The sequence below is a fragment of the Desmodus rotundus genome, chromosome 7, assembly GCF_022682495.2.
Source record: "Desmodus rotundus isolate HL8 chromosome 7, HLdesRot8A.1, whole genome shotgun sequence".
NCBI classification, from domain to species: domain Eukaryota; kingdom Metazoa; phylum Chordata; class Mammalia; order Chiroptera; family Phyllostomidae; genus Desmodus; species Desmodus rotundus.
Window position 1 is genome coordinate 99419921 of NC_071393.1, and position 27323 is coordinate 99447243.

Consider the following 27323-nt stretch of genomic DNA (forward strand, 5'->3'; position numbering starts at 1 on the left):
AACGTGCTCAGAATGCTTACCCTCGCCTACAGTTAGGCCGAATCATCCACCACAAAGCCTGTTTTGTAGTAAAGTGCTGAATATCTCGTGTAACTTATTGAATACTATACTGAACATGAAAAACAGAATGGTTGTCTGGGTACCCAGCATGGACAAACCCAGCGGAAAGCCTGAACACAGCCTGAAGCATGTTTGAAACATTGACCTAAAACAAATACTGCTGGTAAGACAGTTATTTACCTTCGTGGTCCCGTGGCTCACTGCCACTGCCCAGTATCACGAGGGAGGACCAATCATTCAAAATTCGATGTATGGCTTCTGAATGGGTATTGCTTTCACACCATCGTAAGGCAAGGCCCCTCTGTGTAAGTAAAGTGCTTGTACTGACCACCATCTCCTTAACTTCAACAAGGAAACTTAGGTTATTCCAGCATGAACTGTCCCAGCTGTCTTTTCTCTACCCCGCCCCTTCTGTACCTGTTCCCATCCTTCTTCCAGGTCTCTGCTGTACTTTCTCTCTCTTCTATGCCTTTAGCTTCTGCTCAGACTAACTCTCCTTCGGTCAGAACACATATGCCATGTTTGGTTCGCACTACCCTGTCCTCCGGCAAGAAAGAAGGGAAAGAAATACCGCCTCTCCGGCCTTCCCTTCTCATTAAAGCTTCTGGAAAAAGTAATGGATATTTGATTTTCTAGCTGCTTTACTTCCCACATGTACTCCTCAACCCACTTCCATCTGCCTTTCCCCACTGCCCCACTTATAGTGCTGTCCCTGAAGTCACCAGTGAACACTTTTCACTTCTTTTCCTGGATTTCTCAGCTGCATCTGACACTTAACCCCCCCCCCCCAACCTTGGGAGATTTCATCCAGTGAAATGCTTTTAATAACCACCTCTCCTCTGTGTCCATGAGATAGCTGTTTACCTAAAGGTTTCTCAAATTCAATATGTGCCAAGTGAGATTCATCTTCTTCCCTCCACCTCAATTCTGTGTATCCCTACCTCTGAGTTCCTCACCACAGCCAGTGGCACTGCCACCCACCTGTCACCCAGAAACTAGAGAGTCTTACAGAACTCGCCCTTCTCACCCTTCTTCCTCCCAATTTCATCCAGTCACCCAGCGTGTCCTCTTATACACACACTCGTTAACCCATCACCCAGCTTAAGAAGTAAAGTTCTCTTGTATTTTTGTTAACTTCCTAAATGCCTATTGCATCCTTTCCCCGTCATCGTTGCTCCCATACCCATGTTCTGGCTCTCATCAGCACTGATTCTGCTTCTGACCCAAACCTTCAGAGGCTTCTCCACCGCCTACAGAGTGAAGCCCAGGCTTCCAAGCATGACTGAGGATCTTTGCAGGACTTGGTCTCTGCCGGCCTTTCCAGATTCCATTCTGTTGTTCTGCTCCTTGAATTTCGTGCGGTAGCATCATCCAGTAATTCCTGCCTCCACACCTATGGTGGTGCGTAGCCGGCCCTTTCTTCCTCTGAGTCTTTTAGCCTGTGAAGCCCCTCTCCCTGTTTCACCCAACTGCTCCTGTTCATCTTGCACGACTCAGTTCAGATGTAGTTTTCTCTGATGGACTGTCCAGGTGCCCAGCACCCCTCCTCTGGGCTCAGCAGGACCCTGTGTTTTACATCTTACTTTGCCCGCCCTCTCCCCTACCCCCAGTTAACTTGATATTTCTTGGTGTGTTCCAAAGGACAGGCATAAATTGAAGCTTTTCTGTTTCTTCAGCACACTTCTAACATTATGGTGCTAAATATACATTTTTGTTGACTGATTGACATTTGATAATGCTTCAGTTAGTGGAAGAGAAACTGCAAAAAGTGTCAGGCTGGACCAAAATTAGCCTGCTTTTACATTCCCTAGTTCTCCTCAGGTACTCACTGAACCCTGGTCCCTTAATCAGGGCTTCCCAATCAGTGAGCCGTGGCACCCGGGCTGCCCAGGTACCAGTGTCCTCGACCCTGCAGATCTGCAAAGCTGCTCCCTCACTGCCCTGCCAGTGCTGTTCTGTGTTCTTCGACCTGAGAAAGGTTGACAAGTACTGATAGAGATGATCTCCGCGTAAAAGGCATCCAGAAAGAAAAATCTGTAATTTGAATTCTCAGCAGAACTTGATAATTGGCTGGCAATTTATCATGTTTAATTTAATAGAAAGAAACAAATTGTCAGTATTTATAAAAACATTTTAAAACTAAAAATTCTCTAATTTTTTATTCTGATGATTTAAAACACCACTCTTATTTATTTTGTGTAATTCTTTCCACATTTTATAACCCTTATGAAATCAGGTAGGCCCTTTAACTAATCAACACCTTTTTCTTAGCCTGCAGCTGCTAGTTACTATGTATTTTTGTCATCTAAAAGCTCAGGCTACTGGCTGATGAAAATACAGGCACAAGGAATTGCAAGGGAAATATGAAAGAAATTGTTTTCTCAGTATTCAAATAGATGGTTCATATCAGCCTGTTATGCAAAAACCACACATTTCAGAGAATTTCTCACAGTCTCCTGCCTTCTTCGGATTAGCATTGAGAACCTCCCACTCTGTGGCTGTAATTTTAGAAGAGTTAAGTAGGATCCAGAACCCGAAGATGTGCTGACAGGAGATGTATTTCATGATACCAATAATTTGCAAGTATAAGCAATGATGTGTACAGAAATTTTGCAAGTTTGCCAGGCTTTGTTTTTGGCCCCTTTTTTTTGGTTCTTGGTGAGTTTAAAGCCAAGAGAACATATTTTTCCCATTTCTTGTGATTTCTTAGATACGCAGTACTACAGCTAATTGACTTTGTAGCTTTTAGTATTAGCTGATTCAGCCTAGTAACATAACCAATGGTGAAAACAGAGTAAAAGTGGGAATTTTCTAATAGACATTAGCTAGTTTATATGGCTTGTTTTATGTCCTCGTCCTTTCGTCATTTGTGGGTGAGGGTACTTACATCCCTCCAACAAATGCTGCATTACACACCCATTGTATTCCAACAGGTTGTTTCCAAGAGAGGGAAGGACTACATCCTGAAGCACATTCCAAACATGCACAAAGATCAGTTTGCACTGACAGCTTCCGAGGCTCATCTTAAATATATCAAAGAGGCCGTCCGACTGGATGATGTTGCCGTTCACTACTACAGACTGTATAAGGTACAAAACCGTGTGAATCTGCAGCCTCTGAGAACTTCCTTCTCCATCCCAAGATGCTTTTATTTAAAGTTCTCACTTCACTTTTTAATGGGCTTTTACAAGAGCGTCATGGGACCCACTGTTTGTCGTCATAGGTCAGTCTTGGAGTTGGTGATGCTTTTCCTCGAGCCTAGGATGGAGGCTTTCACGTTCAATGCTGAGATAACACTGGCTGCAAATTGTGAATATGGCTTTTCAGTGATAAGAAATAGTTCTTTTTCCCCTTTCCAAATCCTCATTTCTGTCTAGAGGAATAATATTGGCAACTTGTTTAATCAGTAGTCTTTAATGTTCCTCAAAGTGAAGTCATGCCTGCATCGTATCCATTACTAACAAGAGCATCACCGTGACAGCTGGTGTTTATAGAGTCCTGTGTTTGTGGGGCACACTGTATATTTATCCTTTTTTTAAAAAATCCTCACGACTCTGTAAGATAGGAACTATAATCTTCAATTTTACAGACGAGGAAACAGACTGAAGACCACAAGCCGAGTAAGTGGCAGAGCCAAGATTCAACCAGGGTCTATTTGCAAACAGCCTGTGTGCTTTCACCACCAAACTGGGCTTCCCTCAGCCTCTGATGTTTGCTACCCTCTTTCGTGTCCTGCGTATCCTTAGCCTCATTTCTTCATAGGTCAGAGGTCACACACCCAAATAACAGTTGGGGCCAATCACTCACACTACCGTTTATCATCTTCTGTCTTCTCTTCCCTTACGCCTCCTCCTCCCCACTCCTATCTTATTTCATTAAGTGTCACATCTTTGGCAAGAACTCCGAAATCCCCACTTACGAATACAGAGGTACATTCTCAAACCAAATAGGATGAAGTGGTTCAGGGTGTGGTCTGTTGCACCTAACTGCCAGGATTGACTCCCAGCTTCACCTTTTACCATGTGACCTTAGGCAAGTAATTTAACCCCCCTGCTTCAGTTTCCCCATAGTTAAATGGGGATGGTAACACCTCTGAAGTTTATTGAAGACCTAAAGGACAATGGATGAAAAGTGCTTCAAGCAGTTGTTCCCATTGTCATTGTTGTTATGCTTATTACCGCCACTATACCCCTTGAGGTAAGATTAGCATAACGAGACTGTTGGGAGACTGGATTGTAGTTTGGGTACACTGCTGGTGATGATCCTTCCTGGTTCAGAAAACTTACTAAGGGACCAAAGGATGGTACTTTTTTCTCTCTTTCATGCCCAAGGGTTGCCTTGTCAGTGCCCTGTCATTCTTGACAGGCGTAATTGAATTCCATAAAATCTCCTTGGCTGAATTCCTAAAGGATTGAGTCGGTATGTTTTTTCCTTAAAATATTTTATTTGTGACACTTAATTTATAGGAAAAAAAGCAAATAAATAACATTTTTAACAGTTTACAATTTTAAAATGTATTAGAAGTATCAGTGATGCATTGAAAAGAGTGTGGTTTTAGAATCAAATATCAGTTAGAAACTCCGTATTACCACCGATTATCACTAGGGCCCCAAGCAAATATAATCCTGGGCCATCTATTAAGTGGGAATGACTCCATACATTTCTAGAGCTGAGAAAATTCTATGAGATCGTGAATCTGAAATAACCAGGTGGAGTGCCTGGTACAGTAGTGATTCTTATTTGATAAGAAAGTTTAGTATTTTAAAAATTCCTATTAAGAATCATTTGGGGAAGTAGATACCCTCACTTCATCTTTTGTATAAAAATTAATCTTTCAAATTTAGTTAAAGTGTGATACTTCTACTTGCTAGAGAAAATTACTCTTGTCTTCTTAAAAGGTGAGAAGTAATAACGTAACTGAGTGAAATGGGGAAGTAGATTTTGCTACCTCGAGAGCAGAGTTTTCATTCTTTGGAGAAGTCAAGTGTGGCGACCATAAAAACTGCTTCATTTAAGGCCTCGTTATAAGATTGAAATAAGGTAGATGAAGGACAGGAAATTTTCTGAGAAAAAGAATTCTGTGCTCCTTGTTCAGTACTGCATGCTCATACACGCACTGCGAGCGTTTTTGTGAGCACAGTCTCATTTCAGGAAGCAACAGAACAGCCTTGAAAGGGTGATTGGCCTAAACTCATAGCAATGGATTGGTTTCTATTACTTATGTGAGCCTTTGGTGGTGTAAAAGTATATTGGTGGGAAAAAACAGCCCAAAAAGTGAAAACAGGCTATGTCTTCTCTTTTCTATGCCTGGTGAAGATGCATTTTCCAAAAATATTTTTTTAACCATGTTCATGGGAAAACTAGACTAAACATAATAAATATCTGTACATATTCACTTATCGTTTGTACCGAGAAATCTCATAGCAAAAATAGTTACTTAGTAATTTTATGTATCTTTTACTTTAAACTTTATATTTTATATCCACTTATTACAGATAAGCACTTAAAAGACATGGCCAAATTTCTAAGTGCATTCTTAATTGCAGCATTTTTTTTCTTATGTAGTTGTACATTATATTTTACAGTTTATAGTTTAGCTGATAGAATGTATATCATGTTGGCAAGTAATAATTGAACATTTTAAAACTAAGGACTTTGTAAAAAACTAGTGGAATATAAAGCTTTTACAGCTTTTATTACCTGTCCTCACGAAAGACCCTTAAATATTTCGGCTTGCCTCTGATTTTAGCTTGTGAGCTGGAAGGTGTACCCAGATTGAAACATACAGTTTAGTGCATCTCAGAGTTTAACTGTGACATTATATTTAAGATTCTAGTATCTGAGAAAAGGTTAAGTATAAGACGGAAGGTAAAAAGAAATGATGCAAAAGCTGCAAAAATAGGCTTGTGTGCTGGAGTTCTTCAAAACATAAGTATTTAGAGTATTGTCAGATATGAAAGTATATTTAACATAGTAAAAAACACTAATGCTTTTAAGTCTCAAGGATTTAAGAATATGGAATATACCATTATTGATTTACCATGTGCATATGATTTTCTTAAAGCTTGTAGAAAACTAGGGATGCAAAGGACGAGTGAAGTTATTTCAAGTCAAAAACTTTCCAGTTCTGAAATTTCTCTTTCTTTTCTTTGGTGCTGAATTATTTATTGTTGAAGAAAAACATACTTTTTTATAAAATTCCTACAGGATAAAAGGGAAATTGAAGCCTCTTTGACCCTTGGGTTGACCATGCGGGGAATACAGATTTTCCAGGTTAGTGAATGAGAGAAATAAATGTCAAATAGTATCTACTCTTTCTTTTTCTTATTTTTTTAATTTTTTAAAAAATATATCTTATTGATTATGCTATTACAGTTGCCCCATTCCCCACCCCTTTATTCCCCTCTGCCCTGCTTCCCCCTCCCACCCATATTCCCCTCCCTCCTTAGTTCATGTCCCTGGGTTGTACATATAAGTTCTTCGGCTTCTCCATTTCCCGTACTATTCTTAACTTCCTCCTCTCCACTTTGTACCTGCCAATTATGCTTCTTATTCCCTGTACCTTTTCCCCCATCTACGCTGTCTTAATTGACAGTGTGTCTGTGTGGTCCTGTGATAGGTTCACCAGTCCATTTGTGGCCATGGATTGTTCATTACTTCTGTTTGTCTACCACAGATGTTAATGATGGGGGATAGACAAAGTGATGCAGTCTAAACCTTGTTAGTAATAAGTCTTCTAGAACAGAAAACAAAAAGCCAAAGATGGGCCCACGTTTGTAACTGGTAGATGTCCAAACATTTTGTGTGTGACTTAAAATCTACTCTTTTATCCTGGGGCATTTATAACTGTGTAAAGATGGCATCAATACAGTACCTGACCAGATGTTTTCATTTCCATTGTACTTTTTTGATAAAGCTTGTCCCCGGAATAAGTAGGTGGGGTGGTGCTGTCCTGCAGCCTGATATCAACAAGGGGAATAAAATAATCTATCTGTGAGCCTAGGAGAATATAGGAGAATATATTTGGTGTCGGCAGAATATCCAGTTATGAAAGTCTGAGTACCTTATCTCATCTCTTGAATGCCCGAGTGTTTTGGACTTTTATTTGAAGTTAGGAATAGGCCAAAAGAGAAAAGGTTGCCTTAAAAGGGCCAGTTAATACAGACACTCATGAACCAGAAGCTACAGAATTGTATCACTAATCTTTTAATTACTGTCTGCACATCTCCAAAGAGAGTTGAGGGCCTCTTTCAGATTCTAATTAATGTACTTTAGTTTTCTGGAAGATAAATTAGAGCCATTTTAGTCTGTCAGTTTCATCAGTAATTCTATATGCATTATAATTCTTTCCACAGAATTTAGACGAAGAGAAACAGTTACTTTATGATTTCCCCTGGACAAATGTTGGAAAGTTGGTGTTTGTGGTAAGTTTAAAATCACTGACTAAAATAATTTCATCACTTATTTGGTTTTGTGGATTTTTGTTGTTACTTGTTTTTTAAAACAGTATTATTCCAGACACAAAAGTTAATGTTTTTTAAAAGTTGACAATGAAGATAGCTTTCTTATATTCTTATACATGTACCTTAATCCTTGTCACTCATCAGTGGTGAACCTAAAATAGGAGCACCTTACAGCCAAATAAATTACTAATTTTAATTTGTGTGCCTGGTCTTCGCCACACTGCCCTAAGTTATTCTACTTGCAACAGAAATGTAGGTAGAGGAGTACAAGATTGGTTCATCCAATAGAATTACTTTAAAAGCGTACAGCAGAAGGATTAGAAAACAGTCAGTCGTAATCACGGGTGAGTTACTCTTAGTGTGGGGGCTGGCCAGTTCTTTTGGAAGTTACTTCTTTTGAGTAAAGGGTAAAGAGTGATATAAAAAGATGTTTCTATTAATATCTGATTCGTTTAAACTCATTATTATAAAGAAAGGTCTAGAGTTCTTAACAGGAAAAGTACTTTTATTTTTAGAATATTGAGAATAGTAAACTTGTTTGTTGGCTAAGAGCAAATTCATGATTTTTCCAGCTGTTTCTTTACTTTTCCAGCTACATACATTTTTTAGTAGGGTGTAAAGAATTACAGTTAATAGTGTACTTATCTAGCAGTCATTGAAATACATAATTTATTCAAAAATTATTGAAAAAAATACACAAAGAAAGGAGGAAGGTAAAAATTTGTACACATGGACTTCTCTCCCGTATGGAAGATGGCCTGTATAAGTAAAGGACCTAATTGCCAAATAGGATTTGGGTACTGACTCCACACTGCTCTGTGGGTCAAAAGACCTATGCCTGAGTTTACATTGCTTTAAGGACTTGGGCACAGTTCAGTCTGGTTTCACTTTACTCATACATGAAATGGGGTCTGACCTGCCTCCTCCTCGGGGGGTCTCTTGTGTTCCAGCTCTTTGTGAAAGGATCTGAGCTGTTTGAAAATGAGCAGATTATTACCATACTTGCCCCTTTCGTATCCCAAATTAAGTAGTAATAAAATGCATTTATGAAATTGAGTGTTTTACAGGTCCTGGACTCAGGGGTTCCTGAATCTAATTGTGCATCAGACTCATCTGAGGAGCTTTTTGAAGACACGGATTTTCGTGCCTCATTCTCCTGCCCTAGAGATTTTTGACTCAGTGGCTGTGGGTTGGAGAGTGGGAATCTCTTTGACAGACTTCTCAGATGAGTCTTCTTGCAGCCAGCCCAGCTCTGACCTTGAGCAAATTACTTAGCCTCTCTGTGCCTTAGATTCTTCATTTAAGAATGGGGATAATTAGCTCTCCTCCATAGACTTATTGTGAGGGTAAGTGAGTTAATATCTGCTTAGTGCTCGTTAAGTATCAGTTATTACCATTCTAGCATTGGGATCCACGGGTGGTTTTTTTAAAGTCCAGAGGTGAAAAATTCCATCCCAGTCTGAGTTACAGAAACCCATATTGCTGTGTACTGACTCCAAGTTAGAATATGCCTCCCTCTTTGCTTTACTTCTCCCCTCTGGCCGAGAAGAATCATTGTGTCTGGAATATTCCTTTTTGTAGTTCTGCGCTATTCATTAACGGGAAAATGAAAGTAATTCATAGTATTCCATAACTGCAAGGAGCTCTGCCAACTCTCACCCTCAACTTCAACTTTATGTTAATGATCCTAGACTCAAAGAGTGAGATTCTTTATATCTCTATTGATAGATACTTACACTGTTTATATCTCTTCTTCCACTTTCCTGTGCTGTCCCTCCCACTGTCGCTCTAGCTTCCAACTCCTTTTATCCAGCTAGAGAAGTTTTATATTTTTTTCTACACCCTAAAGAGGTATCCTGTATTTTTCACTATCATTCTATTTATTTCCTTCCCAGATTTTATCATAAACTATAATGATTTTATGTGTTAATTTACCATATGTCCCACCAGAATGTGTCTCCAAGAGGGTAGGGGCCTTATCTGTCCTGTTCACAGTTGTTTTCTGTGCCTCGCACAGTGTCTGGTACATGGCAAGTGTTTAACAAGTATCTGAATGCCTTTCGCTTCCAGAATTTGTTGGCTGAGTTAAGGTGCTAGGATTGCATTTGAGGGTGCTGCCGTGATGGGCCCTTCTCTTCTCCGTCACGTATAATAAGTGGCCTGACCAGCCAGAGGAACCCAGTCAGTGATTTACAGAAAACCGTTGCTAGATAGACCCTTCCCTGAATTTTTGGTAATCCTCTGTCTGTGGCGTATTTGATAGGGAACACAGTAATTTATATCTCAGCAAATTTCGAATGGAGCTTTATACAGTAAGTCCTCACTTAGAGTCATCAATAGGTCCAGTGATTTTAAGGAAAAGGACAGATCATGAGACCTGTTTTACAAAGGCTGATTGACATAAATAAGAGTTAAGTTCCTACAGCAGCTCATCAAGGTTATAACAAAACAACATTATTTGAGGACCCATTGCACTTCTATTTCTGAATCTGCAGTTTTCCTTACTAAGTAGAAAATGAGGGGTACCTCCGCAAATCAAAGGCTTTTCTTCCCGGTTCTGATTTATGCTTTCCCTCCACAGGGAAAGAAATTTGAGATCTTGCCAGATGGCTTGCCCTCAGCTAGGAAGCTCATATACTACACGGGGTGCCCCATGCGCTCCAGACACCTCCTGCAGCTGCTGAGCAACAGCCACCGCCTCTACATGAATCTACAGCCTGTCCTGCGCCACATCCGGAAGCTGGAGGAAAATGAAGGTATCGCAGGGTCTCGAATGGGGAAACAAGTGATGCTTTTGCCACCCACGACCCCTTACTCTATAGCTGCCATGAACTGTGGCTTTGGTCTCTTTAGGAGTGGCATTTGGGGACTGGACCTCTCCAGATTTAGTGCAGCATTCCTATTCACATCTCAGCTCTATTTCAGAAGGCAAGGGATAGCCACCAACCATACCTATCCCAAATAGCTGAGGTTTTCCCTCTTGGTTAGCTAACCCTTGAGGACAATCTCTTTAAATTATCCCATGCTTAGCTTGAAAATCCTTGCAAAAAGCCACCATGTGAAAGTTCACGTCAAGTTTATCTGCATCTCAGAGCTCTGTATATACCCTGATCCACCGTGGTTCTGTTATCTGCAGGCAGTCTGAAATTCCTTCCAATAAGGTGGGTCACAGAAATGTCTCTTGTCTCTCATATTGACTGCAGGGAGGGCCCCAAGGCCGCCTTAGCAAGAATGACAAACAAAGGAGAGAGAACTTTTTATTTGAGGATTTTATCAGCCAGTCTTTTCGGGGCTTTGCCGAGACTGAGACACAATCGAGCAGTCTTTTTGGGGCCCCAGAATCCTGGGCCCTGAGAAGGGAGCGCATGGTAGAGAAGAGGAAGGCAGGGATGGGGCCTTTAATAGCAGGCTTCAGCTTTACAATATTAAGTTCATGGTTCACCCTTTACCTTGAGTTATGGCACCCTGGGGTTCCTCCATTTAACATTCCAACTTCTGATCCCCCAAAATGCTACTTTGCATATTTGTTTATTTTTTAATGTCTTTAATTTGTTTTGCAAATTCATGTTGTGCTACTTCTGGGTAATTCAATTAGATTAGTAGATTTCAGGCATCTGTATGACCAGTAGGATGCAGATTCATATCTTAGGTCCATGTCTGAAGCAAATTTTGATCTCTCAGTCCCCACCTTTCCTACAGAAACAAGGCAAATTCTCGTAACAAGCAAAAAACTTTACAGAGTTTTGCACATCTGATTGATATCTTTCAAAAGCTGTCTCTATCTAAATGAGACCCGGTTTGGAGATGTCATTGTAATTTAAGTAGTGATTAGAGCATGAGTCATTTCCCACTGTCTGCCGCCAGACTGTGTCTTTGGAGAGAATGGGTGAAATTTGTCAGGTGTTTTGGCTTCCTCGCTGCCGACTGCCGGCTCTTCCCTGTGATGACTCATTGTTTTAACAAATCAGTCTCTCCGATGCTGACATGAATATTAAAAGAACTCAGATGGGACAGAGTGCCAGGGAAACTTGGGAGAATAGGTAGGTGTCTTATTTAGGTGCAGAGCCCATCTTGCCAAGTCAGCCTCATTCCTAATTGGTGCCTTGAGAAGTTCATTTATTCTGTCAGCTCATTTTAATCTGCTGAACTTGAGAAGTTCATTTCATCTGCCAGCAGCATTTTAGTGAATTCCTGTTTAGGTGACTTGAGGGGACGCTTTTTAGAGCCTGTGAGAATTAATGAACCATAAGGTTTGAGGTAAACCACCAAGCATAGTACCAAGTGCATTTGGGGGCTTATGTGTATAGAGGGCAATGAAGGAATGAGTGAAAAAGTTATAAATTGGATTTTTTATTTGGGTAAGTACAGATAAATTTGGAGGGAACATCTCTTTTTTTCTTCTCCTTCTAAAGAAAACACTTAATTTCTTCTACTTAGAGATCCCTCCAGGTCTGAAGAAAACCTGAAATTAAGTTTCTCTGGACCAGCCTTGGCCTAATCCAATTATCTCACCCACATTTATGGACTCTATTTTTAAAGAAAGCCCTTTCTCGATTTTGGCTCAGCAAAAGATCAGCACAAAAAGAATCTTGTTTTTCTTAATTAAATTTAATGTAGAGTTAGCTGGTCTGAAATACTTTTTTAGCACTTTATAGTAGAAAATGATCACAAAAATTCTTCCACAGTATTTAGAAAAGAAGAAATGCCCTTTCTTTAATATAATTTTAACCCAACTTTATTCAGCAGCTGGAGCTTATTCTTGGGTCATATACCCAGAAGTCATATCAACTATGTTACATTGTAAAATAACGTATGGAAAACTCTGTGGTCTCTGGGCTTGTACCCCAGAGGTAACAAAAGAACACTGACATGTTCACCACCTGCACTGCTGACACTGGTGATTGCTAGAGGGATGGTAGACTGCATTTTACATTTCTTACACCAAATTTCTGAGTTATTTCAGCATTTCCCTCAATTTGTAACTGAGTGGTGTGAAGCTTTTTAAATGTTTACAGAGGGTTGGTCAGGCGTGTCCAACCTTTTGGCATCTCTGGGCCACACTGGAAGAAGAAGAGTTGTCTTGGCCACACACTAAATACACAAACACTAATGAAAACTGATGAGCATGGGGTGGGGTGGAGGGATGGGGAGAAAAGGCATACAACTGTAATTGAATAACAATAAAAATTAAAAAAAAAAAGAGAGAAAATAGATGAGCAAAAAAAAGGTTTTAAGTGAATTTACGATTTTGTGTCAGGCTGCATTCATAGCCATCCTGGGCCACATGCGTTGGACACCCCTTAGTGATGTAGTACTCACTCCGAAGGGAACAAAGCCAGCCACTAAGGGCTTGTCTTCCAGCGGGTATACTAGTGAATATGGAAGAACTAGGATTGGCGCCAAACCTACCAGGAAGTTAGCATTGAAAGGACTGTAAAGAGGTAGGAAAGCTTTTAAATTATTAATCTACAATTCCCAATTGTCAACACCCTATAGAAATTATTTTCTTTCTTTTTTTTTCTTACTTTTTTTCCCCCTTCACTTGCTACCTTTCCAAGGGTCATATGGCTATCTATTATTTGAAACTACAGGAAGTAGAAACAAATTTTGTAAACACTTTAGCTCTCATCTTCATCTCAACCCCACTTGACTTCAGAAAATGGGAATCATTAGAATCCAGTCTAGCCCTAAAAACTGGGGTGGATGCTCTTTTGTCTCAGTGATGTGTGTGTTGGGCTGTGATGTCTAGTTGCAGTCTGCTTTCTCTGTGGCCACACACACATGCCTTTGTGTTTTAGCCTGACTCCTTAGAATTGACATGAATGGGCCGGAGCCCAGAAGTGTACCCCTAGCCCGCTCTGAGCATTTTTTTCTATTATGCACCCTGGAAAACATAGCCTCTCTTTCTTCTGATGCTCATTCCCTCTCTGGGGAGCCTGTTGCAATTATGCTTCAGAGTGGGATTCAGACATAAGCAGTGGAAGTGTATTTACTTAACCAAGAAACAAGACAATTAAATCTATTATCACCCCCCTAAGAATCCAGTTAGTCTACTAGTTAGCAGTTTCTGAGATAATATCAACTTAACATTCTCCAAATGCACTTTCCATTTTTAACAATGTCCTAATATGTTATTTTTCATTAGTATTAAAAATGTAAGGAAGCTAAACTGGTTTTTTGTTGTTGTTTTCAATTTCTGACATGAAGCACAGGAGACTGTATTTTTGTGTCGGTTGTACCCCTGCACCTCAGTTGTTACTTTGTGCATTAGTGTAATAATGGCTAGTTGAGCATTTGATAAAAGGGACTTTCCTGCACTGGCCTGTTAAAGAACGTTTTTAGCAATCAGAGGCCACATGGCAAACCAGTGGTGATTACTATGTTTTCTAAACAGATGACAGAGCCTCACTAATTCAGCCTAGTGGAGAAAAGCAATCTTCATTAATGAACATCTAAATTTTAGAATTCTTTGAAAGAAATTCTCAGAAGACTAGTTTTACTTTAAATTGTTTTTGACAATTAGAGCTAAGCAAACGATGGACCAAACTGAACAAACGAAAGAATAAAATGAATGGCAATTAGCATATTTATTAAACAGTCTCCTATAGCAGTGCTTCTAAAATTATCTGTGGGGAAGAACCAGGTTTTTAAAATTTCTAATCTCCTGTAGACTGATACTTTTGCAAAATACAAAATCACATTGGCTGTCATGACAACGTCACATTGCTCTAAAACTTCCTAAATGCGTATTCTCACGTACTGAACTTATGTCACTGTGGGCCGATAACAGATTGCTGGCAAGAGGTGGTCGGTCAAGTAGCACTCTTCAACAGTGTTTGAAGCTTTAAAACTCCTTAAGTAGTTTAAGTAGTACCCTCAAATGTGTTGTCCTGGTTTTTATTCATTTTGCAGTGTTCTTAAGTGGAGAGCCTATCAGAATTAGGACCACTTTCCACGCACTAGATTCTGAGGGTGAAATTGTGCTTTATCTTGGCCTGATGACTCACTTAAGCTCACCAACCGCTCCTTCTGTCTTGGTTGAACATAATGATGAGCTGTGTTCCTTACCACACAGAGAAGAAGCAGTACCGGGAATCTTACATCAGTGACAACCTGGACCTTGACATGGACCAGCTGGAAAAGCGGTCCCGGGCCAGCGGGAGCAGTGCAGGCAGCATGAAGCATAAGCGCCTATCTCGTCACTCCACCGCCAGCCACAGCAGTTCCCACACCTCGGGCATCGAGGCAGACACCAAGCCCCGGGACATGGGGCCGGAAGACAGCTACTCTGGTAGTGCCATCCACCGCAAGCTGAAGACCTGCAGCTCAATGACCAGCCATGGCAGCTCCCACACCTCAGGGGTAGAGAGCGGTGGCAAGGACCGGCTGGAGGAGGACTCGCAGGACGATGGTAACCTTCCCCTCAGGCCCTCCAAGCCAACAGCGCTGGCTCGTCGTCCTCACTGGCTCTCTTCCTTTTCTCGCATGGTCTTTTTTCAAGTGTTAGTTCTATAGAGTTAATACCTGGAGAACAACTAAGAAGTCATAACAGAGAGTCTTCTTGCCATCTTCCTCAACAACTTGGTTGAGTTGGCTGTGTTTTACTGTGAATAGAACATCCCTCTAGTCATGATCCTCTGCTACCATGGGGCTGGACGGTTGTGGATTCTAAGTTTCAGTGATTTATATGAAGTGAGTGGAAGTTAGTCCTGTAGCCCTGGGGGCTTCGTTCCTGATTTCCAGATGAAATAAGCATTGGTTCGGACACAGACTGGATTCAGTAATAGTGGCATAAATGTTTTGAATTTGTACCAGAAAAAAGAAATAAATTTATTTGAGCCCAGGTCATTTGCTTAATTGGGATTTCTTAAATACCATCATGTCACCAGAATGCTAGGGAGTGTAAAGGAAACATAGCACCTGGCTGCCTGACTCTGTTCAGGAAGTCAGATGAGACCTACAGTCTGTATCAGCCAAACTTAGCATTTATGTACTTTTTTTTTAATTATTATTTTTCTTTCTCAACTAATTGCGATAGCATTCAGGTTCGGGGAAAAGATACTGACTCCATTAAGGAAAACCACAGAATGTGTATTTGGTTACTGTAGGATTCATGTGGATCTCGAATTGAGTCACTGAATGCCTGGAGGGTAGGCAGCTGTGGGCAGTGGGGAGCGTCGCAAACTGCTCATTCTCTCTGTGTCAGCGATCGCTTTGGCACAGGCACTGGCCGCTCAGTCTCAGTCCGCCCTGTCCTTGCAGCGTGGCAGTACAGCGTTCCTTCTTTCTTAAAGAGGAAGCAATAGCTGAGTCCGATCGTGTCGTTTAGAAGCCTTACAGATAACACAGCAATCCCATGAGAAAGAACAAGTGGCATCTAACTGAGAATTGTCCCTAGAATGGACTATTGTAGAGTCTCATTAGCCAATTTATTTTAAAATATGAATAATTACATGGTCTCCCTCAGAATGTGGCTATGAATTATGGCGGCCATTTCCCTTCATGTTAAATGTCCTTTCCTTTTTCTGTGTCAGAAATAGAGATGTTGGTGGATGACCCCAGAGACCTGGAGCAGTTGAACGACGAGTCTCTGGAAATCAGCCCAGACATGTGCATCTACATCACGGAGGACATGCTCCTGTCACGGAAGCTGAATGGACACTCTGGTGAGCTCGCGGGAAGTTCTCCGTAGCTAGTGGATTGTTCTGGACTGAGAAGCAGGTGCCTCCGAAAATAGAAGGGGTGGGACTGGATCAGAGACAGGACTGGAAGTGGAGCCTTTCCAAGTCAGGGTTATCAACTGTAGGATTGAGTGCCTTCTGTGGAGGAAAGGGAAAGGGGAGAGACGCTCCCAGGATTGGGAAGTGGCACTCTGGACAAAGTTGTAAAATAGGGTTTTCTCTCTCTCTTGCTATTTTAAATGATATTCAGAAAATCATGTAATACATCTGGAAGGGTCCTCTGAGACCCTTTAGGCCAGCCTCCTCCTTTTTATAGTTGAGAAAACCTGTAGATTAGAGAGGACAAATGCTACATGGCTAGAAAGAGAAGTCGCATCTCCAGGTTTGTTTGTTTTGTTTCCCCCAGTGTTAGACTGGTACAGGAACCCGGAGGGAAAAGTATCAAAAAAGATTGACATAAAAAGGCACTTTTAAATTCTACATTTGATGAATTCTTCTAGAAAACATGCATCCACCATAACCCTATTATAGGGTTCTATAATATTACATAATACATATTTCTATCAAATGAAAGATGTTATCTTTAAAAACTAGGAGCAAGATGGGTTTCATTTTTAAACCTCAGTTACTTCTGTGTCTGTCATGTGTCATGAATTAGTCTCTCTTCTTCAGAGGAATGTGCCTTAGGAACCAGTACTGTCGAAGTGGCCTCAGTGCTCATCGTTAGGCCTGAGTGAGAGACCCCGTTAGGGCTGGAGTGACTGCCAGCACCCTGTCAGACCCACAGTTCTGGTGGTGAGACTCTCTGTGCGCACGGGCGGACAGAGGTGAATAAGGCCAACACCCAGTCCCCCCCATCCTGGCACTGGCTCTGCAAGAGCACAAGGAACCTTTTATTACAGAATTCCATCTGTTAGCCTAGCAGAACCTTGGCTTTCAGGTGCTCTTCCAGGAACAGACGTGCGAGTGGTTGCAGAGAATCACTCTGCCTGACCAACAAAGATTCGGCAGGCTGGTTGCTCTCCTCACACTTGGAGTTCTTACACCCAGTTTCCCCCCTTTTTTTGCCCATTTTTTTGCCCATTTTCCCATTGCTTTATTGTATTGAATTTTTCCTTACAAATGTATTTCAATATATATTAAATATAAATTTACAATTATATGCACATTATAGGGGCACAGGCAGCATGCTGTTGCTCATGTGTGTGCGTGTGTGTGCCTGAAACAACATATGTGAAAGTGCCTTTGGGAAGGGGGTATTAGGGAAGCATTTAACACAAAAAGTTACTTCTGTAGGTTATTAGCAGTGGCTGAATAAAAATCAAATGACAGTTGGTTGGGGTTTTTTTGTTTTTGTTTTTGTTTTTAAATAAAGTGGTAAGGTACTTAAGCCGTTTGGCCTTAAGGACCTGGGACTTGACCTATTCCCCTGCTTCAGTTATTTGCAAGATCCTCCCTTATGCCTCCAGTTGTTGTTGGCAGTTATGCCTTCTGAACCATTTTTGGGGGTGCTTTACTCACATGCCACAGTCTCATGAGGAAGTGTCAGCCCTGGATTTGTTTTGAAATATTAGCAGGTTGCCCCTGAGCACTGGGATGATTGGGACCCTGTTGATCTCAGAGATCTAGAATTGACTCTGCACTGTGGCCCCCCATTTTGGTTCTGATCAGTGAGCGGGACTGACTGCAGGAGGGATGGGCTACAGTGTCCCTGTTGGCCCAGGAGAGCTCCCATGAGCCACCCATGTCCCGCGTGCAGTCTCTGTCCCTTGTGCTTTTCATGCATGTGCCTGTAGTTGTCATCACCTCATGGATCGGTGCTGTTACCAGCTCCCTTGTGTGAGAGGAAGAGACCGAGACAGAGGGCAGTTAAATAACTGGCCAGGCGCACTCAGCTAATTGCTTGTCTGAGCCGAGTTCCAGTCCAGATCTGTGTGACTCCAGAGGCCGGAGCCCTCGCACTCACCGCTGCACATCCGAGTAGGGCCAGACCTGGAGGGCCATGTCACTGTGCCAATGGGGCTAAATTCAAAGTCACCATTCTGTGGAAAGTGGTACAACTTTAGGAGCTATCATTAAAAGACTGCTTTACACCTATGGCCTTTGTTTGTGCTCTTAACCTCGTCATAAATAGCTTAATTAGAAGTTTATGTTAGAAAATTGAGGCTCTGAACTCCTTTCTCTACTCAAACCCCACATTCGTCTGACCCCCACCCCCATGTACTGTAAGATATAAGATAAAATGTGTTCTCTTCTGGTTGTCTACCACCAGAGTCATAGTGAGATTTTTCCAATAATGGTTAATATTTGATCTTTCTTTTTAGTAGTGGTAGATATGTGGCAAGAAGTATAAATAATATGAAGTCTTCATTTTTTTTTCTGTTTTGCTTAGGGTTGATTGTGAAAGAAATTGGCTCTTCCACCTCCAGCTCCTCAGAAACAGTCGTAAAACTTCGTGGCCAGAGTACCGATTCTCTTCCACAGGTATGAAAGGAATTGAAAATTTTAAATAGGGACATAACATTTACATTTATATAAAGAGGTGGAATTAAAAATCCTGAAGAAATGATTCTTACCAGATACCTGCATTAGAGTTTTATTCTGAACTCACTTCCATTTTATTTGCTAGTTCCATTTATCTTTGAGTTGATTTTGGTTTGGGATAAATTATGAACTTAACTTTACACGCTATGTAGGGAGGAGCCTCTAGCGTTCAGACTTCAGGTTGACTGTGTGTGTGTGTGTGTGTGTGTGTGTGTGTGTGTTGATTGACCGCAGCAGCTCATCTGCTGTGCTGCGGCACAAGGGTCTCCACATACTGATTCTTCCATTCAGAGTGAACTTTCAAAGTATACTAAGGGAGAGTATTTGATAACCTGTGTTCACTGGTTAGGCTCTTCAGATGTCAAAGATACGGATAAAGTAACGTACTCTAATACTCCTGGCTGCGGCATTTGGATATAACGCTTGACTTATATTCGCCTCTGTTTTCTGAGTACTCTCTCCTATGTCCGTTTTCTGGGATGTTTGTTCTCTCTCTCTCTCTCTTGCTCTCTCTCTCTTTATGTTTCTTTTATTTCTTTTTTTTTCCCTCTTTCATTCTGGCAGTCTTTGCCTCTTATGTTTTTCTCTCTTTTTTCCCATTTGCACTTTTTTCCTATTCCATTTAACTAGCAGTGTGAAATGACATTTTATTAAATATTTTCTGAAAACCCCAGTGAGTGGTTTTTATTTTTTATTTCTTTTAAAGATTTTATTTATTTATTTTTAGAGAGGGGAACAGAGGGAGGAAGAGAGGAAGATAAACGTCAATGTGTGGTTGCCTCTCATGCGCCCCCTACTGGGGACCTGGGCTGCAACTCAGGCATGTGCCCTGACTGGGAATTGAACCAGCGACCCCTTGGTTTGCAGGCCAGCACTCAATCCATTGAGACACACCAACCAGGGAAGTGAGTGGTTTTTAAAGCTGTGTGTGTAGCATGATTATTAGGTGAACAAGCTCCAGGGTTACACTGGCTGGGCTTGCCCCGCTGCTGGGCCACTAAGTGTGAGCTCTTGTTGTACACAGTCATGCGTGGGGCACAGCTAAGGATAACAGTCCTCACCTACAAAGTGGGGAGAGCACCCAGGCACTTGCCCTGAGGATTTGTGGTGACGACCTAATGAATTCTCCGTGAAAACACATCAGTGCCTGGGAAGATGACATCAGTACAAGGGATTGTCATCTTCAGGGAGTGCTCAGATGTGACACTGCCTAGTAAAATATTGCTGGGCTCAGACCCTGTTCTCTCCTCCTAGTACTTTTGCCTCCTAATAAGGCATTCAGCAGCCAAAGTTAGAGATAGAATGCCTCATTTCCACAAATAACCCATTTAGTATCTTCTGTTACTGTAATTATCTGAGCCATTTTCAACCTGTTTATATATGTTCAGCCAGTGCCACCTCTTGGGATAATGAGTTCTAAAAGTCTGCCACCTGTGGTGCGAAGCATTTGGCAGAACTTGGCCTTGAGCGGTGTTCAAGAGCTGCCTTTAATCCTGGCACTTGCCTCCAACCTTCTCTGCACCAGCAACGTCTCAGATCATCTTTCCACCCAAGAATTCTGGCTTTTTAAAAAATAGTTCTTCACTCTGTTTCTTGAGTAATAATTGGTTTGTGTCCCCATTTCTTACTAACATAACAACAGAATTCAGCATAAAGTGTTGGCCACACTGAATTGCCATATCCTAGTGGATGAAAACCCAAAGAAACAGTATCTTTACATATGCAGCCTTACTTTAAGACAATTGCTTGATTTCTGAGATGCAAGATAGTTGGATTCCTGTTGCATTTGCTTCTCTGTGCTTTGGATTAGTCACCTGTAAAATGGGGAGAAAAATATCACCCACCTCGTAGGGCAAATAGGAAGATAAAATATGTTGATAATACCTGTCGTGTGTGTGTATCAGGGTCAACCACATAATAAAGTCTCAGTAAATATTACCTGCCATTGTCGTTATTAGTGGTGCTGATATTTTTCTTCTCGGGGGCTCAGGCACCTCAGATTGGAACCCTCTCTGACATAAAGGGTTCCTTAATCCTTTATGAATGTTGCAGCCCTCTGTTTGCAGGGCAAATATTGCTGACCTTTCACTTTAGCCTATACTCCTGAAGTTTTTTCAACTTCTCTTGTTTTGCAGACTATATGTCGAAAACCAAAGACTTCCACTGATCGACATAGCTTGAGCCTTGATGACATCAGACTTTACCAGAAAGACTTCTTGCGCATCGCCGGTCTGTGTCAGGACGCTGCGCAGAGTTACACTTTTGGATGTGGCCATGAACTGGATGAGGAAGGCCTCTACTGCAACAGCTGCTTGGCTCAGCAGTGTGTCAACATCCAGGACGCTTTTCCAGTCAAAAGAACCAGCAAATACTTTTCTCTGGATCTCACTCACGATGAAGTTCCAGAGTTTGTTGTATAAAGCGTGTCTGCGTGCAGCTATACGGCAGCCTGGTGTTTGCCAGAGGCTGTGAAAGCCATGAGCTCTTTCTCATCTCTTGTGCCATATCTTCTTCACCCAGAACACAGCTCTTTATGATATTTGCAAGGGAAATAAAAGCCTGAGACAATTGCACTTTAAGTATTACACACAGGTAGAAGAGAATGTACAGCAAGACAAGTGCCTGGAAGTTCGTGATCCTTTGGAAGGAATTGTGCTTTACCGCTTACTAAGCCTTTGGAATATGGAACCATGGTGTGTGTGCTTGTTGTTTTGTTTTTTAGTTCAATCACACATAACATCACGTTTTGTTATCATGTGAACAATATTGTTAGGGTTTTTTTCCTGTCATTTTTTTTTATCACTCCCTCATGAAATGTTCATGTTTTGAGGGAGGAGAGAGAAAAGAATCTCTCTTCTTTTACTGGAGAGACCATCGCGTAGTCCCCAGCCACCGCCACCTCACTGGGGCTGTCCCAAAGAGAACACTGATGAAGCAGTCAGAATCCCATGCTTCTAGCAAGCCAAAGAGATGGACGTAACAGACGTGCAGCCCGGGGTCAGACAGCCGTGGATTAAGCAATAAGCAGAAGACTGTGCATGCTGTTACACCGGTGACTCCTCCACGCCCAGTGCCCTGGCCGCCTCCTGCTCTCCCAGAAAGCTCTGGGACTCAGTCAGATTCCTCATCCAAGTAAATAGATCAGTTGTATTCACGTCATAATGTATTCTGTGGAGTTTCCAACACTGGTTTCTGTTAAAACTACAAAAATGTCTTAGAACATGTTTGTGCTTAATGTTTTTTTTTGTTAATCAAGAACAAATTAGGATAAGGCTAGTTTCTGCTTAACCAAAAATACCCTAACTATATGCATATGTTATCAGACATATATAAATACATGAGGTTGTGTGTGTTTATATGTGTTTAAACCTTCCGTGACTGTCTTGTATACGTGATCTTTCTCGTTTAATATGGAGGGTGTGTCATTGAACAATTGATACCTACAGACAATCATTTGACACATGTATTAAACATGACTATTTTCTCATGTGTCTTTTGCTGTGATTCTCAACCCTGGTTGCATCATAGAATTATTTGGGGAGGTTTTTAAAAAATGTCTGGGTCCCACCTCCAATGAATTAAATGAGTCTCTTGTGGTGAGACTTCGCTGGAATTGCTCTTCTTTTGAGATATTCCGAATGGCGCTAATATGCAGCAGAGTTGAAAACCGCTGATCGAGAGGCCGTCTTTTCATTAATTTTTAAGTAAAAGCACATAGAAATGTTAGTGTTTGAGAAAGGGCCATTTTTAGGGTAGTTACTGCCACTACTGGTAGGATGTGTAACGAAACCAAATCAGGAGAGTGGACGCGTTAACCTTCAGATGTGCGACAGCGACGTTACTCGCACTTCAAGAGCGCGCTTCAGCACAGTGTCTTTCTATGAGATGTTTTTAATGATTTCCTATTTAGAACATTTGTTTACCATATTTTGATATACCATTTTTTTCTACCTACCAGGTTTTATTAAAAAGAACTATATATTATTTTCTAAAGAAACAGTCATATTTTTATACAAAATTAAGTTTTCAGGTAACAAAGAAATAGATTTAGGGTACAGCAGTGTTACCCATGGATGGGAGTCAGTATTATAAACATGCAGAAAACGCGAACAAGCTCCACCCGCGCTGTCCCCTGCGCGTCCCCACGCGGCCTGGGCAGATCAGTCCAACTTGACACTTTAACAGGAAAGGAGTTCTATAGAATTCTATAGTCGTTATTGTTTTACTCTTACTAAATGTTTGGAAAGAACCAAAGTTTCAGATATCAGAATGTATAAAAGTATCTCAGTCTCTGTATAAAAGGATGACGTATAAAAGGATCATCTAGTGACTATTTTACTTAAAAGTCATTAAATAATCCACCATTTCTTATAGATGCTTAAAGGACAAGTCCTGGTGAATTGACTATAAGGAGTCCAAATCATAATGTGCTACATTTCCTTAGCTCTTCGTGTTTCTTGCAGACATCAAGAAAAAAACATTCATTAACTAGGTAGTGCTTTATACTTTATTTTCTCCCTACTTTAACCAGAATCAAGTCTTCAGGGTTTTGCCAGCACTGTTCGTGGTTTTACACACCTTCTTTCTAATTGGGTTGATGAAACAGTCTTGTTGGTTTTCAAAAATGAAACATGCTAAGGACATTTTTGCTTTTTGATCCACTGTTTGCAGCAGAATTATATATATATGTATATGAAAATCCATTTTGAATACCTACATTTTTGTATTTGAAAATTGTTTTAAAAAAATAAAAAGAAAAATCTAAAGCTGTTATTTATTCTGCATTTGTTAATGTCCATTGCTAGTTAGTATACCAGTTGGGTCTATATTGCTTCTACATTTGTATTTGCAGCAGTGAGCTTTGTATCTATGTAAACCTCCAAGTAATCCTTTCTGTGAAAGGATCGTCATGTCGGATGATACCAAAAGCGTGTAAAAAAAAACTACATTATTTTGTAATTATTCTTATAGGCACTTCATGGCAAGATTGACAGTCAATAAAGTTACTTTTTATTTGCCTTTGAGTGCTTTTTTTGTTATTAGAATTCTCAATTAAACACAAAGTGTTAATGGGTGAATGTTTTCTTTGTATTCTTCTTTCCTATAATAGGACGCATTAAAGGACAACCTACGGTTCCCATGTGACAGAATGCTGAGCCATGTGCCGACCCTGCTCCACGTGTGGTAGAAGTTCACTTGTTAGCTCATGGCATCCCCTTATTTCCAGAAGATAGGTGCCGGTATTATTCTTGAGTTAGAGATGAAGGAACCCGGGCTTCAAGAGGCTAAGTCCGGTCTGAGAGGTTGTTGACAGCCAGCCACTATTCAGTTCCAAATTGTGGGGCTGAAAGGACTCTACTTACTTAAATATTTTTTTTTTTACTTTTTAAAATTAAATTGTAACTACTGTACTATAAATTTTGCCCTTAACACAGTCATCGTTGGACTGTTGGTTTTAATTTTAAAAAGCGAAGTGGTTGCATTTAAAAGTGCGTATTCACAGACTGAATGGGAGGCCAACAGGGCATGAAGGCCAGAGCCCTGAGCTTCGGGCCCCCACACAGGATCCTGAAATGCCCTGGCTCCCCGAAAAGGAAATCCATTACCTTCTCTTCGCTCCTGTTTTCCTGGCTATAAAAACAGGAATAACAATTCAAAGGACTGTTGGGGATTAAATAAGACAATAGGTGTAACATGCCCCAGATGACTAAAGTGAAAGAGGAAGGTTTTTAAATCTGACAAACATTGAACTTCATAGAATTGAGCCATTTGGTCATTTGGACACATAAAATTCAAAACACAAGCTTTCTAGTGAGGTGTTACTCGTGAATTTTGCAGAGTGTCCGGTAAATTGTAAGTAAATTAGAGGCAAGGGGAAAAAATACCTGTTTTCCTACTATGTGTCTGATATTACACACATCGTGTCTAACCCTCACAGCCCTTCAAGGAGTTGTCACCCTCATTTTGCAGCTGAGGAAACTTCAACTTGCCCAAGAGCCTACAGCTAGTGAATGATAGAGGGGAGTTTTAAACCCAAACTGGTCTGCAAAAGCTTTGCTTTTTCTCTTTCATGCACCGTGTTACCCACTGTCCTTAGAGAAAGCTTAGAATCTAATAGGGAAGGCAGGCTTAAAATTTTGATAGTGTGATAAATGTATTTGTTCACGCACTGTTTTCTTTGAGCACCCATTGTCCCAGACGTACGCGAGACATATGTGTTTGCTTTGGCACAGGCAGTGAAGACCTAGGGGGTGGGAACAGGACCTGGGGAGATCGGAGAAGCTCTTACTTGGAAGAAGAGCCTTGAATGGGGCCTTCTGGCAGGATGGGGTGAGGTACAAGCTGTCCAGGCAAAGGCTTAGAAGCTGCAAACAACTGCTCATTAAGGAACCTGCAAGGACCCACAAGGTACCTTTGACTTGATGAGATGCTCCAGCCTCATCATGAAAGGCCTCGGGTGCCCAGATGAGGACACTGAGATTTTTCTGAACAGCAAGGACCCATTGAGGACGGTGTGAGAGGAAAGAGTTGTGTGAGGTTTGGGAGAGATCACGGGAGCAGCACTAGTGGAAGGTGGGGAGGGGCAGCTAGACTAGAGAGATGAACTAAAGACGAGGCAGCCAGAAGAAAAGGGGAAAATTCAAAAGCTACATAGGAAGCAGAATAATAGGACTGTAACACACACACAGGGTTGTCACCTCCAAAGCTGAATACTGGAGACTGGCAGTTTTGCCATACTCGTAAATATCCTTGAGCATACTAGAGTTAAATTAGTGCTTTGTGTTACAAATGAAAGTCTACCCTGCATGAGTACTTTGAATACTGGCACGATGGCCACCAGCACTCTAGTCTAGCAGTGGTTCTCACCCCTGCTGAACCTTAGAGTGACTGGGAGAACGAGAAACAGCAGTGCCTGGGCCCCAGAACAGAGCTTCTGACTCATTTGTTCTGGGGCGGGCATGGTACTATAAAAGTTTTGCAAGTGATAACTAGCGTGCATCAGGGCTGCAAACCTTTGGTCTGTAGGTAAGCCCAAGCCATACAGAACAATCCGGTTCCCTGCTCCTGAACTAGCATGATCCACGCTTGGGATGGGTTGCAACTCCAGAGTGTCCGGGGATATTGCATTTTGTGAGAGTAACATTTTTTTTTCCCTGCCGATACAGCCCTCAGTGGACCAGAGTTCAAGTGAGGCAGAGTTCAAAGACGGGAGGAAGGGGGACTTAGCTTTGTTTGTTTGTTTTAACTCCATATTCTTCTCAGAGAAAAACAAACTGACAATGCAGAGAGTAAAAATACTTCAGAGAAAACAACCTATTAATATTCTCAGAGAGATAAAAACATTGCACTCAGAAAATTGGAAAACACTGCTATAAGAATATAGATATAGAGAATTGTAAGATCTCTTCAAAATATGAAACCAAAATAAACGTTCCAATGGAAGAGAAGAGTTGGAAGATGAAGCGAATCTCTCAGAAAGCAGAACAGAAACATCAAGTGGTAGACGTTTACAGGCATGTACGCTTACAGACAGACAGCTAGTGTGCATGAATACATGAAATGAGGAAATCTCACAAGACAAAAATTCAGAACTTAAAGACATGCATTTCCAAACTGAACAAAAATGGAAGGAATGCCTAGAAAATGAATAATAATACCAACCCAGGAGACTTCCTGATAAAATTTTAAATACTAAGGATGAAGAAAAAAATCCTAACAGCTTTCATGTGTTCCTCTGATCCCTGATTGGTGTGTGTGTGTGTGTGTGTGTGTGTGTTAAGACATTTTTGAGAACAGGATTAGGTTCACAGCAAAATTGATGGGAAGGTACAAAGATTTCCTGTTTACAGAGATTTCTTGTATGCCCTGTGCCCCCACACAACATAGTTTTTTTTAGATAAAAGACAGGAAGGGAGGAGGGAAGGGAAAGGAAGTAAGAAAGAAGAAAAGAAAAGAATGAAGAAAGAAAGAAAGAAAGTTTATACCAAGAATCAGGACACAGAACAGAATCAGTGTTTTCACTGTAATACAGGAAACTGGGAGAAAATGAATAATGATTTAAAAATTCTGAAGGAAATTATTTTCAACCTAGATTGTATAGTGAATTAATCAAGTATAAAAGTACAATAAAGACATTGAAGTTTCTATTTATTTTTTTATTATATTTTATTGATTATGCCATTACAGTTGTACTGACTTTCCCCCTTTGCCCCCTCCACCCAGCACCCCCGACTCCCTCAGGCAATCCCCCCACCATTGTTCATGTCCATGGGTCACGTGTATATGTTCTTTGGCTACTGTATTTCCTCTACTGTACTTTACATCCCCATGGCTATTCTGTAATTACCTATTTGCACTTCTGAATCCCCTCACCTCTTCGCCCATTCCCCCACACCCTCCTTCCCATCTGGCAACTATCAAAATGCTCTCTGTATCAATGATTCTGTCTCTGTTGTTCTTGTTTGCTTGGTTTGTATTTTAGATTCAAGTGTTGATAGATTTGTGATTATTGACATTTTATTCTTCATAGTTTTGATCTTCTTTTTCTTAAATAAGTCCCTTTAACATGTCATAC

At 41.1% G+C, this 27323-nt stretch overlaps 1 protein-coding gene across 3 annotated transcripts in view; it reads left to right on the forward strand.

Moving 5' to 3' along the window:
* FRMD6 (FERM domain containing 6) overlaps positions 1 to 22906 on the forward strand; it is a 69961-nt gene extending 47055 nt beyond the window's left edge. For all 3 annotated transcript variants that reach the window (XM_024568465.4, XM_024568467.4, XM_024568466.3), the window contains exons 7-14: positions 2994 to 3149; positions 6268 to 6333; positions 7416 to 7484; positions 10105 to 10279; positions 14599 to 14934; positions 16058 to 16189; positions 18597 to 18688; positions 20884 to 22906. In XM_024568465.4, coding sequence (XP_024424233.1) covers positions 2994 to 3149; positions 6268 to 6333; positions 7416 to 7484; positions 10105 to 10279; positions 14599 to 14934; positions 16058 to 16189; positions 18597 to 18688; positions 20884 to 21168 — 1311 coding nt within the window. In that variant the 3' untranslated portion in view covers positions 21169 to 22906. The remainder of the gene's footprint in view (positions 1 to 2993; positions 3150 to 6267; positions 6334 to 7415; positions 7485 to 10104; positions 10280 to 14598; positions 14935 to 16057; positions 16190 to 18596; positions 18689 to 20883) is intronic.
* Positions 22907 to 27323: the final 4417 nt, after the last annotated feature.